General features: G+C 51.0%; 1 protein-coding gene across 1 annotated transcript in view; it reads right to left on the bottom strand.

Moving 5' to 3' along the window:
* LOC107117855 (protein EFR3 homolog A-like) overlaps nucleotides 1-16,059 on the bottom strand; it is a gene marked incomplete at its 5' end in the record, with an annotated part of 32,770 nt that extends 16,711 nt beyond the window's left edge. Inside the window, 6 exons of the mRNA XM_015420019.1 lie at nucleotides 1,333-1,408; nucleotides 3,135-3,307; nucleotides 4,613-4,664; nucleotides 7,913-8,027; nucleotides 8,844-9,002; nucleotides 15,924-16,059. Of these exons, the coding sequence (XP_015275505.1) occupies nucleotides 1,333-1,408; nucleotides 3,135-3,307; nucleotides 4,613-4,664; nucleotides 7,913-8,027; nucleotides 8,844-9,002; nucleotides 15,924-16,059 (711 nt within the window). The remainder of the gene's footprint in view (nucleotides 1-1,332; nucleotides 1,409-3,134; nucleotides 3,308-4,612; nucleotides 4,665-7,912; nucleotides 8,028-8,843; nucleotides 9,003-15,923) is intronic.
* Nucleotides 16,060-16,237: the final 178 nt, after the last annotated feature.

A 16,237-nucleotide genomic window follows, 5' to 3' on the forward strand; every position in this document is an offset into this window, starting at 1 on the left:
GAAGAGGAAGAAGAGGAGGAGGAGGAGGAGGAGATTGGATTTATACCCCCTGCCCTTCACTACCCAAAGGTGTCTCAGAGGGGCTTACAATCTCCTTCCCCTTCCCCTCCCCACCACAGACACCCTGCGAGGTAGGTGGGGCTGAGAGAGCTTTTTCGAGGACTGTCCTTGAGAGAACAGCTCTGAGAGAACTTGTGGCTGACCCACGATCACACCAGCATCTGCATGTGGAGGAAGAGTGGGGAATCAAACCTGGCTCTCCCAGATTAGAGTCCGCGCACTTAACCACCACATCAAACTTAATCAAAATACAATCCCCTCCACCTTCTGCAAATCTCTGGACACCACTCTCCTTCAATCTATTATTTATTAAGCAAACAGCTACAACACGAGGAGGAGGAGGAGGAGGAGGAGATTGGATTTATACCCCGCCCTTCACTACCCGGAGTCTCAGAGCGGCTTACAAACTCCCTTCCCCTCCCGACAACAGACACCCTGTGAGGTAGGTGGGGCTGAGAGCTCTTTTGAGGACTGCCCTTGAGAGAACAGCTCTGAGAGAACTTGTGACTGACCCAAGGTCACACCAGTATCTGCATGTGGAGGAAGAGTGGGGAATCAAACCCGGTTCTCCCAATTTAGAGTCCGCGCTCTTAACCGCTACACAAAATTGGCTGTCCAAAGAAAAACAGCACATGGCTTGATGGACCAACAGTCAGCTCAAGGAAGCTTCATATTGCTCTTCCCATGCTGCAGAGGTTCGTATGCCAGTTAATGGAGAAGTACCGTGCACTTTGGGGGAAATCTTTCAAAGGTGCACAAGCAAGCCAAATGAAGCCTGGCAGGTTCCCTGCGTGCCTTAACATTGGGCGCTGGGGAAGGAAATAACCTGGGACGAGCCATGATGGTAAAGAGGAGGAGCTCTTAACATGCCCTGTCACTGTGGGTAAGACAAGAACTGAGAGGTGCCTTCTCAAACAGGAACACACGCACACACACACAAAGCTGCTCTGTACAGAATCAGACCCTCAGTACATCACGGTCAGTATTGCCTACTCAGACCGGCAGCAGCTCTCCAGGGTCTCTGGCTGAGGTCTTTCACACCACCTCCTGCCTGGTCCTTTTAACTGGAGATGCCGGGGACTGGACCTGGGACCTTCTGCATGCCAAGCAGAGGCTCTGCCACTGAGCCACAGCCCCGGTCCAGCTGGAGACAATGACAACTCCATCTTAGGTTCCATGGCCCCGCCTGTGGTGGACGGAGTGGGAGGAGTAACCCTGCCCAGGATATCTTCCTTCACGGATGGACAAACAAGAGCCTCTTCTTGTAATTACCTTCTTCATGAAGCTCACGTCTTGCCTTGAAATTTTATCTCGCTTTATCTTCAGATCCGACACGTCTGGTATTATCCTAGAAAAGGGACACATGCATAATTCATGGGTTCTCCACTGCATGACGCCTCAGCGGTGGGACTCCTTCCCCACCAAGAGCTGCCTGATGCCAAAGCAGTTGATCTTTGGGCACCAAGGTTCCTGTCCCATTTCCCGGGACTTGTGCCAATGCGTTCGCCCCCCCCCCTCGGTTCGCCGAATATTCCTATGCTGGCCCAAATTATGTTTCTTATATCCTAGACAGTTAAATGCTTTTTAACCCCACTGTTTTTATGCCATACTCTGGTTTCACTTTATGATTCTTAGCGCCTTTAATTAGTTTTATGTTTAACTCAGAAGCAGAGGCCCAGACCTGGATAGTATTTGCCAGAGCCCTATAGAAAAAAAAGGGGGGGGGGGGGGGGGGGGAACAAACCTGACCCAAAAACTGGAATCAAGAACCAAAAGGGTGAGAAGAAAGTCTAGTGAAGGGCCAATATTAAAAACCTAGTTAAAAATTATAATATACAAAACTACATGTATTAGAAAGACAGTTAAAAACATACATAAGGGCCCAATGAAAGCCTCGTTAAAAAGTATAGCCTAAAACCAAGGGCCGGGCCACATGACCTGATGTGTTTCCACCCTATTGGGGCCTTCTTCAGAGGTCGAACGATATTGAGGTACACGTAACTTAACTACATATTTCAATAAGATAACCAATAAGTGAATACTGGACCAGGAAGAGGAAGGTTAAGCAGCAAGATCTAGAGACACATGACAAAGATATTTGTGAGGCCTCAAAAGGTGAAAGTCATGTGTCTGGTGCCAAATGCTAACAGTTGCTGAATTAGAACATCTTCCAATTTAGGTCCAAAAACACATAGGTGGCTATCGAAGTCAGAGATTGAGTGTCCTCAAGCAAATAGCAGTCGTAAGTGCGATCCACTTCAGAGGACTATGTCCAAGTTGAAATTGTAACAGAGCATCCACCTGGAACAAAATGTAATCAGATCTGTTCTTTGAGAAATCTCTTGGGAAATGTGTTTGGAATAAGCCAGCATTCCCGTCAGAGAAAGAAGGAAGATCTGTATTATGAAAGAATTCTAAGGAGTTGTTCCTAATGGTGTGACTTGGAATTACTAGACTTACACTTCTGTATATCCTTTGAAGAAGATACTGTGCATATCCATCTGTATGGCACAGTCCTTGTGTGCATACAGCAGAGGTCATTTCGGGGGGGTTCGCGGGGGAACACAGTTCCCCCGGGTGAGGTGCAGGGGCGGGGCACATGACGAAGCCCCGCCCCCTGCTTCCGGCCGCCCCACTTCCAGCCCTCATTCAGCCAGGAGGAGGCAGGAGAAGAGGGAGGGTAAGTTGCTTCCTCCCCGCCTCTCCCCACCCCTGCCTGCCTGGGGCCAGGGAGGGTCTTGGCGGGGCTTCCTCGCACTCCCGCTGGCCTTGCAGGTCCACCGCCGGGCCCCTGATGTCAGGGGGTGTGGCATATGCTAATGAGTTATGCTAATGAGTTCCCCTAGCTCTTTTTCTACGAAATGACCCCTGGCATACAGTATTGCAGTGTGCATTAATTTGCTTATAAGAATATTTGGACTTTATGTACAGTGCCGGTGCACAGTTTTTCTTGTTGTTTACTACAGACTAACGTGGCTGCTACAGCCTTAGGAGGAGACTCCTGGATGAGTCCCAGGAGGCAACTAAATGCTGGGTGCGTCCAACGCAAAGCACTTCACCCCAGGGCGTGCTACCTTATTCCTCGGAGCTTTGCTCGGTTGTCGTGCCGGTCAATAAGATTGTGCAGCACTTCCAGGACCAGCTGCCGAAGCTCGCAGTCTTCCATGAGCGAAGTGGACAACAGAGGGTCGAGGAAGGGGGCCGAAAGGACAGTGGCGATGCTCTTGGCGTTGTAGCCAGAGGTGACCTGTGGATCGGGGTCCAAGACAAAGTAAGCAGGACCACAGTGCAGACCTCCTTAATGCACAATACATCCAACCAGCAGCCGTTTGAACAAACCGGAGAAGGGCTAGAGCATGGGTGCCAAACTCATTTGTTATGAGGGTGAGCCCTGTTCAAGTGTGTATCTGTAAGCTGCAAACCTACTTTTTATTTTTTATTTTTTTGTAAGTACCCAAGGGTACACTTTTATTATTTTTCCCCCATTATATTCTACAGACATACAGACATACATACAAACAACACCCAACTACCCCTAACAACATATAACATATAACAAGAGACTTTATCATTTCTTCTGCTTATTAGATTTCTAAATTCATTACCTATTTTACTAAGCTTATCTTTTCTGCGTTCTCAAATTGCTACATTTATCTATCAGTTGCGTTTACATTATACCAATCGTAGAATCTCTTCCAAGTTTTTTGAAAAGTCCATTCTGTACCATTCTGCAGCCAGTGCAGCGCTTTCAGCACAGGTCAGATGTGCTCCCGCCTAGGGAGACCCATCAGCAGCCTGGCCGCAGCATTCTGCACTAGCTGCAGCTTCCGGATTTGCGACAAAGGCAGCCCCATGTAGAGAGCGTTACAGTAGTCTAACGCTCATGACATCCTACCCTTGTGCAGAACTGAGGGGGAGGGGGCCCCACAAAGTTACAACCTGCGAGTCTTGCTCCCATGACCCACCATGTTTAGAACCGACATGCCGGGGGAAGACGGTGCAATGTCACACTGGAGCATAAGCACAGCCCTGCCAGGTCAGAGCCAGACGTCTAGACCAGTGTCCTGTTCCCGAGGGGCTAGCCCAGGGGTGGCCAAACTGTGGCTCGGGAGCCGCATGCGGCTCTTCCGCAAATATTGTGCGGCTCCCGGCAGGGCAGCTAGGGAAGCGAAGGGGAGGGCAAGCCTCACCGATCGGTCTTCCCTTCCCCAGCCTCTGCTCCTGCAGGAAATGACCCCTGGGGCTAATGGACTAATTCATGGGGGATAAGGGGTTTGTCATGGGGGATAAGGGGTTAAGCTGTCACTTAAAAATCCCCTGGTTCACTGCAGGCTGGGTGAAGAAGCCCTGCCTCTTGCCCGTCCTGGATCTACCGTCCATCAGCTTCACTGGGTACCCTGAAGTGCACGTCTTAGAAGGAGCTCCCTTGTCCTCATTCTCCACCCCAACTGCTGTGGCCCAACCCTTCCTTCACCACCTCCAGCTACCCAGAGCCTGAGCCTCATTCCCCATATACCTCAATCCCAACGGCGGAGACCAAGGCTGGGCTTACCATCAGCAAAGAGCGCAGCAACATGATCTGGATCCTCCTGGTTCCCAAATCCCTGTGGGGGGAAAATGGGGGGGGGGGATAGTTTTAAAATGGCTCCAGGTCCCAGTTCACTCACAAAGGCCAGTGTTATGTTGTGACGGACATTTTTGACCGGCACTCCGGGCTGGAAACGACAGCAGTCCCGCCGGGAGCCCCTCGCTCCCTTCCAAACAGCTCACAACTCACAGTGGACTAGCCTGCCCTGCGGCGCACAGAGAGAGAGAGAGAGAGAGAGAGAGAGAGAGAGAGAGAGAGAGAGAGAGAGAGAGACCCACAGCAGATGCTCTGCTACAGCCCCTCCCCTTGGAATGGCAGGAACCCCACCCCCACCCCCGGGGCTACGATTTTGTATGCGGAATATTGGAGGAAAGAAGAACTCCCATCAAAAGAAGAAATAACCTACAAACTATTAGAAACGGCAGAGATGGACAAATTAACTTTACAATTACAAGATAGAAGAAAAGAAGAAGAAGTTATTGGATTTATACCCCATGGCCCTTCACTACCCAAAGGTGTCTCAGAGCAGGTTACAAACTCCTTTCCCTTCCCCTCCCCACAACAGACACCCTGCGAGGTAGGTGGGGCTGAGAGAGCTCTGACAGAAACTGCTCTTTTTCAAGAACAGCTCCTATCAGAACTGTGGCTTGCCCAAGGTCATCCAGCCAGGTGCACGTGGAGGAGTGGGGAATCAAACCTGGTTCTCCCAGATTAGAGTCTGCACACTTAACCACTGCACCAAACTGGCTCACATAAGAAAGAAGAAATCTTTGAAAAAACATGGTCAAGATTTTATAAATGGACTGAGGTGTATCTGCAAAGATGCACAATATAACTATACATATCAGGAGAAACTTCCTAACTGTAAGAGTGGTTGAGCAGTGGAACAGTCTGCCTCGGAGGTGGTGGATGCTCCTTCGCTGGACGTTTTCAAGCGGAGGCTGGACGACCATCTTTCGGGTATGTTGTAGGTATTTAGGGATCTCTTTCAGCTATGCCCCTGCAGAGTGCAGGGGGTTGGACTAGATGACCTGCAAGGTCCCTTCCAACGCTAACATTCTGTGATTCCATATACTTACCAAAATATTTTCTGGCGTATATACTATTAAACTTGTTTAGGTGCATATAAGAAGGATATTATCTATGTAAAACAAAACTAGTTACAAACGAGTACATGCTCTTTGTTTGTTTGGTGTTAGTCTGTCTTGTATATTGTTTGTCTCTTCTTTGTAGGAAATTAAGAAAAATCTATTAAAAGCGGTGGCACAGAGGATTTATCCTCTGGTTACAGTAACATCTGAACTGAACAGAACTACTGTCAGTTCTAGCCTGTGCTGGTGTGATCTACCAGCCTTGTCCCCAGCTCGCCGTCCACCCAGCGGTTCGAAAGTTTCAGCAAGTAGATAAAATGGGTACTACTCCTTAGAGAGGGTGGGCACACTAAACCCCCCCAGTGGGGGGGAGGTGTTAGCCGGCAAAACGGAATGTCCAGCTTGGAAGCCTGGAAAGATCTCTTCGGCATTAAAAAGCCTGCAATGGGCCAATCCAGCCAGGCGGTGGCAGTGCGACGCTGCAACTCGAAGCAGTCCTGGAGAACCTGATGTCATCAAGCCAAGTCGAGTCAATGCCGTCTGGAACACGTCTGAGGCTACAGCTGAACAAAATCCCCGTCGGCTGCAAACGTGTGCGACTTAAAAAAGATTTATATGTTGTCCTCCCTTACCCCCTATGAATCATTGTTAGTCCCTTGTTAATATGTGTAACTGTAAATCGCACAGAGCCAGCAGCTCTGCAAGATTGAGCAATTAATAAATCGAAAGATATTATTATTTTTTTAAAAAAATTCTGCCTCTGACATCAGCTCCGGGCTGCCTCTGATATCACGTGCAATTTGGAAGTGGGCAGAAAGGAGCCCTGGAAGGCAACGAGCCGGAACAGATGTGAGCGACAGACAAGAAATTTCACAAAATCTCCCCCGTTTCAGTGTGACTGTCCTGGTTTTTCTAGAGGCTTCCAAGATGTGAGATAGGAAAGGAAGGCATGGAAGCGGCCCCCGGGGGATGGGCTTGGAACACACAGGGCCTCGTCTACCACTGAGTTGGACCCCTTGATCTCTCGAGGCCGGTATTGTCTACTCTGACAGGCAGTGGCTCTCTACAGTTTCACGCAGAGGTCTTTTCCAGTGTTCCCTCTAAACTGAGCTAGTGTGAGCTAGCTCACAGTTTTTTTAGCCTCCAGCTCACAACTTTTTGTCTCGGCTCAGGAAGGACGGGGCTCCAGAGCAAACTGATTGATGCAGCAGCCAAATCGCCCGCTCACAACTTTAATGCCGGTAGCTCACAAAGTAGAATTTTTGCTCACAAGACGCCACAGCGTCTTTTCAGATCATTTACTGGTCCTTTCAACCGGAGATGCTGCTGGGGATTGAATCTGGGGCCTTCTGCATGCCAAGCAGAGGCTCTGCCAACTCAGCCACGGTCCCTTCGCTCGTGAGTTCCCTCTGCCCTTTCGTTCCTCTAGAACTTCCACCCACAGCCCAAACTCCACAGCCTAAAGTTGTCCATGGCCTTGTCCCCACCCATTCCTTCTCCCCCCCCCTCACTTTGTTTCTCAAACTCTACTTCGCCGGGTGCCCCAAAGTCCCCTTCCCCCACGGCCTCCCTCAGGTCTGTCCTAAAGCCCCGCTGTGTTCCTGAAGCCTGCCGCTTAAATTCCTCACCCTGAGCTAAGACAAACCTTCCAACCCCAACTTGCAATTGACTTCTGTCTCCCATCACCGCCTTAAACACCAAGGAGAGACCCTGGGCCCTGGTCTTACCACCTTTAGTCTATCTTGCTGCAGAAATTACTCGATCAAATTGAGCCGGTTTGAAAATACCACCAGGACTATCACCTAAGCAGTGGTACAGTCGGATTTAGGGATCTCTGCTCTGCCCTTTGTTTCTGCTACTTCCAAAAATGGATACTGATTGTTTATGGACGTTTTATGGATGTTTTTAACTGTATTTATATATGCATTTTATGTAAGCCGCCCTGCGCCCACCTTGGTGGGAAGGGCGGGGTATAAATTGAGGTGGGTTATACATTGAACTAATAAATAAATATAAATAAATAAACTACTGAGGGGCAGATCGTAATCTTAGGGCACAGACCTGTCTTCCCCCCGTGTTATTCTGTAAAGTGCCACGTGCATTACAGACGCTATAGAAGTAAACACTAATAATTAATAATGCTTTTGGCAGCGAATAAGGGAAAAATACAAACCCAAGTTGGCCGTTCTCTGAGGTGTGAGCCGTCATCCCAAACACAGGGACCTTCCCCATTATAAACAACATGATCTCAGACCGCTGGTAATCCGGGAGGTTGCTCCCAAAGAATCCTGTGAAAGAAAGGAAGAAGGCGGCACTGGCTCATCATAAAGAGAATTCAAGGGCAAAAGGGATTCTGTCTCACCTATCTTGCCTCCCCTCCCAACATCTCCAGAAATAAGAAGATAAGAGAAGCCAGTGTTGGATCAGGCCAATGGCCCATTCAGTCCAACGCTCTGTGTCACACAGTATCCAAAACCCAGTTGCCATCAGGAGGTCCACCAGCAGGGCCAGAACTCTAGAAGCCCTCCCCCTGTTGTCCCCCCCAGCACCAAGAAGACAGAGCATCACTGCCCCAGACATGAGAACGTAAGATAAACCATTTTGGATCAGGCCAGTGGCCCATCCAGCCCAACACTATGGTGGCACACAGTGGCCAAAAATACCAGGTGCCACCAGGAGGTCCAGCAGTGGGGCCAGGACACTAGGAGCCCTCCCCACTGTTGCCCCCCAAGCACCAAGAATGCAGAGCATCACTGCCCGCAGACAGAGTGTGCCATCTATACCTTGTGGCTAATAGCCACTGATGGACCTCTGCTCCATCTGTTTCTCCAATCCCCTCTCGAAGTTGTCTGTGCTTGTAGCCGCCACCACCTCCTGTGGCAGTGAATTCCACGTGTCAATGACTCTTTGGGAGAAGAAGGACTTCCTTATAATAGCTACTTTACACTGATGGCAGCAAGGGACATGTCTCCATTGCTGTCATCATTCGAATTCCCTTTGCAGATCAGTTGGGGTGAAAATGCAATAAAAACGGAAACTGGGGCTTTGTTCTGGGCTAAAAGGCATCCACTTCGAGGGGCGGAGGGCAGATATACTCAACTCACCAATGGTTTGAATGATGGCATTCTGGACTATCTTCTCCTCACACTCCTTTGAGCGGGTGTCGATGCTGCCACTGGAACCTGACTTTGTGCCCAGTTCAAAATCCACGCTCAGGCTCAGGTGTTTCAGCAGAGTGTTGAAGACCTCCAGGACGGTCGGGCCTGTAACAACGGAGGACCAGTGCAGCAGTCAGAACCACCCTGCACGAAATTCACTTGCCAGCTCCCACTGGGGCCTGAATATTTGCCTAGAGACACCCAGGATGTTCCGTGTGTAGTGTATTCAAGCTGGCTTGAATGCACATCTTGTTGTGAAACATCTAATTGGAATGTGATGTAAAGCTTCGTCCTGGGCTAGGATCCAAATCCATCCAATAGTATTGCTAGCCCAGGAAGCACCTAACCAATCACCTTCTAGCAAGCTCCCTGAGCGGGAACATCTGTGATTGGTCCTTATGTGAACAACCTTGTTGGTTGGTATTTGTACAGTGGGTGTGGCTACATTAGCCGGGAATGTTTAAAAGCAGGACAGCTGCAATGTAAAGGCTGTTCTGGCTATCAGATGTTGATCCGTGTTGGAGTTGTGTTCGAGTGGAAGAATAAAGTTGTGTTCTTGCTGAATCACTCTCCGACTGCTTTGTTAAGCGAGCGACTTAACACCGTGAACCACTGCACGCAGACACCCACCCACAGACCCTGCACATTGCAGAGAGCTGTCATCAGGACGAAACCAACTATATCGGGGTGGCCAAACTGAGGCTCTTTCACACATAGTGTGCGGCTCCCAGCAGGTCAGCTGGGGAAGCAAAGGGGAGGCATGCCTCCCCAGTTGGTCTTCCCTTCCACCACTCCCTCCCTCCCTCCCCATCTATTCTTCCTTTCTTTCTTCCTCCCTCCTCTCCCCTCCCTCGTTCTTTCCACCTTTCCTTCCCTCTCTCTTTCTCCCCTCCCTCCCCATCTAAAGTTAAATATCATTATCAATATCTGTTTTTACCCCTTTTATTTTTATGTTTGGCAGTCTCATTTATAATTTTAATAAAAAGCAAATTTGTACATTTTCCAGTAAAAACATGTGTGTGATATTTGGTCATGTCTTGCGGCTCTCGAACATCTGACATTTATTCTACGTGGCTCTGACGTTAAGCAAGTTTGGCCACCCCCGAACTACATGATCAAAACAAGAAATGACCTGATTTGCCCAGGGTGGCACAGTGGGTATATCCCACTGTCTTAACATCTGAACTGTGTTAGTTCAAGCCCCGCGCTGGTGTGAGCAGCCAGCCTCTTGTCCCCAGCTCATCGTCCACCCAGCGATTCGAAAGCTTCGGCGAGTAGATAAAATGGGAACCACTCCTTAGAGAGGGTGGGCACGCCAATCTCCCTTGTGGGAGGGAGTTAGCTGACAGTCAGACGTCCTGGTCGAGGCTTGGAAGGCGAAATAGCTTCTCGGCTACGAAAGAATCCCTGCAATGGATGTTCCGGCCAGGCGGTGGCAGTGTGGCGATTGACATACAGGTCCTGAAGCCTGGCCAACACGCAGCCGTGCGGAAAATGACGGAGCCGAGCTAGAAGACGTCTACACCGGGCAGTGACGGCGCATGCAATTAAGAATGAATATGTTGTCCCTTGTCTTTACTGAGTAACTGTACATACACACACACACACACACACCAACGAAGCAGGGGTTCTGTGCTATGCAACAGATGCACCCCTTTGGATGCCACAACATCTGACTGCAGGCTGGCTTGATCCTGGCTCCGGGGCCAATGGAGGCAACTGGGAAGAACAGCTCAGGATCAAAACCCCTCTCGCCGCCTGCCCCCTCTCCACACTGTCTGTGCTTCCAAGCTGTGAGAGAGCCTGGCCACAGTACGAAGAAGAGGAAACTGGATTTATACCCCACCCTCCACTTGGAGTCTCAGAGGGGCTTACAATCTCCTTTCCCTCCCCCTCCCCACAACAGACACCCTGTGAGGTAGGCGGGGCTGGGAGAGCTCTCTTGAGAACTGCTCCTGAGAGAACAGCTCCGCGAGAACTTGTGACTGACACAAGGTCACACCAGCAGTTGCAAATGGAGGAATGGGGAATCAAATCCGGTTCTCCCGGATTAGAGTCTGCACTCCTGACGATTACACCAAACTGGCTCTCCCTTTGAAGATGCTGGAACCTCCCTTTGAAACGCTGCATGGCTGGATCAGGACTCCTCTGTGGACTATGCGCTCAAGGCCTTATGAGAGGGACAGACCGCACCTCTTTCTCCTCGGAACTTCTACCACTCATCAGTGTTCCCTCTAACCTGAGTTAGTGTGAGCAAGCTCACAGTTTTTTAGCCTCTGGCTCACATATTTTTGTCTTGGCTCAGGAAGGGATGGCTCCAGAGCGAACTAATTTCTGCAGCAGCCAGATCGCTCGCTCACGACTTCAATGCCGGCAGCTCACAAAGTAGAATTTTTGCTCACAAAGACTCCACGGCTTAGAGGGAGCATTGCCATTCATTTAATTGCTGTCTGCTTTCCAATAACAATGTGATCTTTACATTTCTGTTACTGAGATCATGTGTCTAGTCTACCATTAACATATATTAATTCTATAGGGAGGGGCTGTGGCTCAGTGGCAGAGCATCTGCTTTGCATGCAGACACCACCGGGGGGGGGCTGCAGTGGCCCCTCCTCTGCCCAAGACCTCACAAAGCCCACCCACCCCCAACCCCAGTGAGAAAAGGCAACACTCAGCTCGATGAACCAGCGACTCGACGGAGCACAAAGCAGCTTTAGAGGTTCAACGATTCCACTTTCTATCAAGCAGACGCCACAAATCTTTATAGGGATGATTAGTCTAATAAGAGGCTCGTTATCCTATTACTAACCGGCGGTTCCATGGCTTTGGTGCGGTTTCTTTAATAAATCAATGGGGCCAAACCGCTTCCCATTCTTCTGCTTTGCCAGCCAATTGCCAACCAGGACTTGTCCAGTCAGGCATCACGCTGAAGTCACGCGTTTCCTTAATCATGGCTTGATGTGATACCTGGGCTGAGTCTGGAGTTGTTGTTTAAAGGTGGGAGAAGGGAGAGGGGTCCCGCAGAGACGCAATCCCTCCCCCACCCCGAGGTAGCTGGATGCTGTCAGAATATTAACCCTTCGAGGCCCTCCAGGGCAGAGCGGCCAGACGCATAAAGTAGCACCCAAAGGGCGAACGCACGTGACAGCCGCTCAGGCTTTCTGCACTGTGAAGAGCCCACACACACACACACCTCCGGGCAGCGCTGTGAGTGGCACCCCCTGTTGAAACTTCGACACCCCCACCCCCAGCCGGGAGGGAAGCGGAGGCTCGGCAGAGGGAGGAAGGAGGCGTGGAGGCAGACGCCTGGAGTCATGTTGTCCTCATGTGCCCCAAAAGGGGCGGGGCGGGGCTGGCTTCCCGGTTGGGGCCCTGCAGTGCAGTCTCTTGTGCTGGGTGGACAGATGGGCCATGGCGGCTCTGCTGGCGCTGCTGCGGTGTGAGTGGCACTGGGCAGGGGGGGGGACGGAGATGGGGAGACACGCATCCCGTGCATTAATTAATTTATTAGCACCCCCCCCAATGAAAGAATCCTGGCTACGGAGCTGCCTCTCCCTCCCCAGAGTCAGGGGCAAGAAGGGGGGGGGGGTTGGCGTGCCAGATATAAGACATAACGATTTTAGAACGCCCAGTTCACAACCACACTGGCTAAGAGGAAAACCTGAAGAGGATTTCTACCGTTTAGACTTTCATGAAACACAACATTAGAAGACATGTAAGAAAAATAAAAGGAGCTGCGGTGGCTCAAGTGGTTGAGACGCTGAACTGCAGGCTGTGGAAGGTCGGTAGTTCAGCGGTTCGAGACCCGAGTGTGCCGCATGATGGAGTGAGCTCCCGTCTCTGGTTCCAGCTCCTGCCAACCTAGCAGTTCCAAAGCAAGAAATTGCAAGTAGATAAATAGGGACCACTTTGGTGGGAAGGGAACAGCGTTCCGTGCGCCTTGGTGTTTAGTCATGCCGGCCACATGACCACGGAGAAGTCTTCGGACAGCGCTGGCTCTTCGGCTTTGAAACAGAGATGAGCACCGCAACCCTAGAGTCGGATTCGACTGGCTTTCGAGCAAGGGAAACCTTTACCTTTACTAAGGAAAAAAAGCCTTGAACTGGACGGGCCCGGGCGAGCCCGGTCCTGTCGGATCTCGGAAGCTAAGCGGGGTCAGGCCTGGTTAGTGCTTGGGTGGGAGGCCACCAAGGAAGTCCAGGGTCGCCACGCAGGGTCAGGCGACGGCAAAGCCACCTCTGAACGTCTCTGGCCTTGAAAGCCCCATGAAGGGTTGGCAGAAGTCAGGAGGGGCATCATGACGGCACTTTCCCCACCACCAAGGAAAAAACAAAAACGACCTGCCTGGCCTGCCTCGTTTGCCTTGTGGGCGGCATGCTGCTTTCCCACCTGCCACTTCTGCCCAGGGGGACGTGGGCAGTGCCACTGTTCCCTCTAAGCTGAGCTAGTGTGAGCCAGCTCACAGTTTTTTAGCCTCCCGCTCACACATTGTTTGTCTTCGCTCAGGAAGGGATGGGGCTCCAGAACAAACTAATCGATGCAGCAGCCAAATCGCTCGCTCACAAATTTAATGCCAGTAGCTCACAGAGTAGAATTTTTGCTCACAAGACTCCACAGCTTAGAGGGAACATTGGCTGGCCGCCCTCCTTACCATCTGGGTATCCTGTGCCCGGACCTTCCCTCTTCGCGGCTTGGCAGCATGCTCCGTCACAAACGCCCTCTTCCTGGGGCTCCATTTATTCCACGAGGTTCGCTCTGCCTCTCTCCTCCGGGCACAGCAAGGCCCTCGCGGGTCGGGATCCCCGTCGTGCCCCCCGGGGCTAAGCCCCGCCTCTGCCTTTTCTGCGGTTTCCACAACCCCCTGAGCCAGCCTGACTTTCCGCCGGGCTGCCACAGCTTCTCCACTCTGGGCCGGAGGAGCCTGCAGATCCTGTCTTTTATCCCCGGCTCCATTATCACTAATTAGTGCTCCTCCCGCGGCATGCGGTGATAACTTCCTCAAGAATCCCTGGCCTGCGAGTGTGGAAGCTCTCTCGTGGCTACTCGTGGCCGGCTGACACCTCTGCTCACTGCGACTACTTCCTGTCATGACACACCGAAAAGGATCAACGACCTTTACCGCAAAGCCCATTAGTACAGAAGGGAAACACTGAGAAGATGATCTGGCTAGCAGGTATTTTATGCAGAGAGGAAACCTAGAAAGAACGGATCTCCAGGTTTATCTAGTCCAACCTCCTGCACGATGCAGAAATTCACGGCCACCTCCCCCTTCTCCCTGTACCCAGTGTTCCCTCTGAGCTGAGTTAGTGTGAGCTAGCTCACAGGTTTTTAGCCTCCGGCTCACACATTTTTGTCTTAGCTCAGGAAGGAGGGCTCCAGAGCACACTAATTTATGCAGCAGCCAAACCGCTCACTCACAACTTTAAGGCCAGGAGCTTCCAAAGGCGAATTGTTGCCCACAAGACTCCACAGCTTACAGGGAACATTGCCTGTGACCCCTGCTGTATTGCCCAGAGAAAGGCAAAAAACCTCCAGGATCTTTGGGCTAATATGGCCCGGAAAATTCCTGCCTGACCCTACGCAAGGGTCACCTCGAGACTGGATTACAGCAATGCTCTCTACATGGGGCTGCCCTTGTCCCAAATCCGGAAGCTGCAGCTGGTGCAGAATGCAGCGGCGAGGCTGTTGCTGTGTCTTCCTGTGTGGGAACACATCCAGCCCACCCTAAAAGCTCTGCACTGGCTGCCTATAGCATACCGGATATGGTTCAAGGTGCTGGTTCTTAACTTTAAAGCCCTATATGGCCGGGGACCTACTTGCCTGAGGGACCGCCTTTCTCCAATTGTTCCCCAGAGAGCATTAAGATCTGGATCCCAAAATCGCCTGGCCCTTCCGGGCCTGAAAGAGGCCAGGTTGGCTACAACGAGGGCCAGGGCCTTTTCCGTGGCGGCTCCTATCTGGTGGAATGAGCTTCCCGGATGACATCAGGGCCCTGCGGGACCTTTTACAGTTCTGCAGGGCCTGTAAAACGGAGCTCTTCTGCCAGGCTTTCGATGAGGGCGCCGCCTCCGGCCGCCTCGATTGTATGGCCCTGGCCTTAACATGGACAGCACTACCAGCCTGGTTTTAACACCAACACCACCGACAGCTGGATGTCGAACAGCTTGGCAGGAGCCTGGAGGTGGCCATTCAAATGATGAGTGGATATGGATGTCGCCTGTATTATAGCTATGTGCAGTGTATGTATAGTTTCTATTGTAATTTTAATGGAATGTTAGTTTTAGCGTACATATTGGAGTTTTAATGTATTTATTGATATTTATGTTGTTAGCCACCCTGAGCCTGCTGAAAGCGGGGAGGGCAGGATAAAAATATAATAAATAAATACCCATTTTCACAGTCTGCCTAAATTCACAGTGAGTCACAGAATCAGCATTGCCGTCAGATGGCCATCTAGCCTCTGCTTAAAAACCTTCAAAAAAGAGGAGGAGGAGGAGATTAGATTCCTACCCCGCCCTTCACTCAGAATCTCAGAGCAGTTTACAAACTCCTTTCCCTTCCCCTCCCCACAAGAGACACCCTGTGAGGCAGGTGGGGCTGAGAGAGCTCTCTCGAGAACTGCTCTTTCAAGGACAGCTCTTATCAGAACTACGGCTTGCCCAAGGTCATCCAGCAGCTGCGAGTGGAGAAATGGGGAATCAAACCCAGCTCTCCCAGATTAGAGTCCGCGCACTTAACCACGACACCAAACTGGCTCCTCCACCACCACCTCCCAAGGAAGCCTGTTCCACTGAAGAACCTCTCTGTCAGGAAACGCTTCCTAATGTTTAGCCAAAAACCCCTTTGTTTAGCCAAAAAACCCTTTGTTATGACTTTCAATCCACTGGTTCTGATCCGACCTTCTGAGGCAGAAGAAATATGTGGGGGAGGGAGACGCTCCATTCTCTCGCTGCTCATTTCCATGGCCTATGAGCCTTTACCCAAAACTCCCAAGTTTTAAGTGGCCATGCATTCAACTGCGCTCACCGATAGATCCTTTAGCAGCAATCGCGATGGTCTCCAAAAGAACCTGGATGATGCCCGCTCGAACACGGGGGGAGTCTCGCTTGCGGAAATCAAGGTGCCCCAGGATTTCTTGTATCACATGATGAGAATACTGTGCCTGGGAAGCAGAAGGAAGCAGCAAAGCATATTTAAAAGGTAAAGGATTTCCCTTGCTCAAAAGCCAGTCGAATCTGACTCTAGGGGGTGGTGCTCATCTCTGTTTCCAAGCCGAAGAGCCAGCGCTGTCCAAAGACGTTTACGTGGCCCTGTGGCCGGCATGACTCAACACCGAGGTG

Source organism: Gekko japonicus, unplaced genomic scaffold, assembly GCF_001447785.1.
Source record: "Gekko japonicus isolate JY-2015 unplaced genomic scaffold, Gekko_japonicus_V1.1 scaffold6248, whole genome shotgun sequence".
Classification (NCBI taxonomy): Eukaryota; Metazoa; Chordata; class Lepidosauria; order Squamata; family Gekkonidae; genus Gekko; species Gekko japonicus.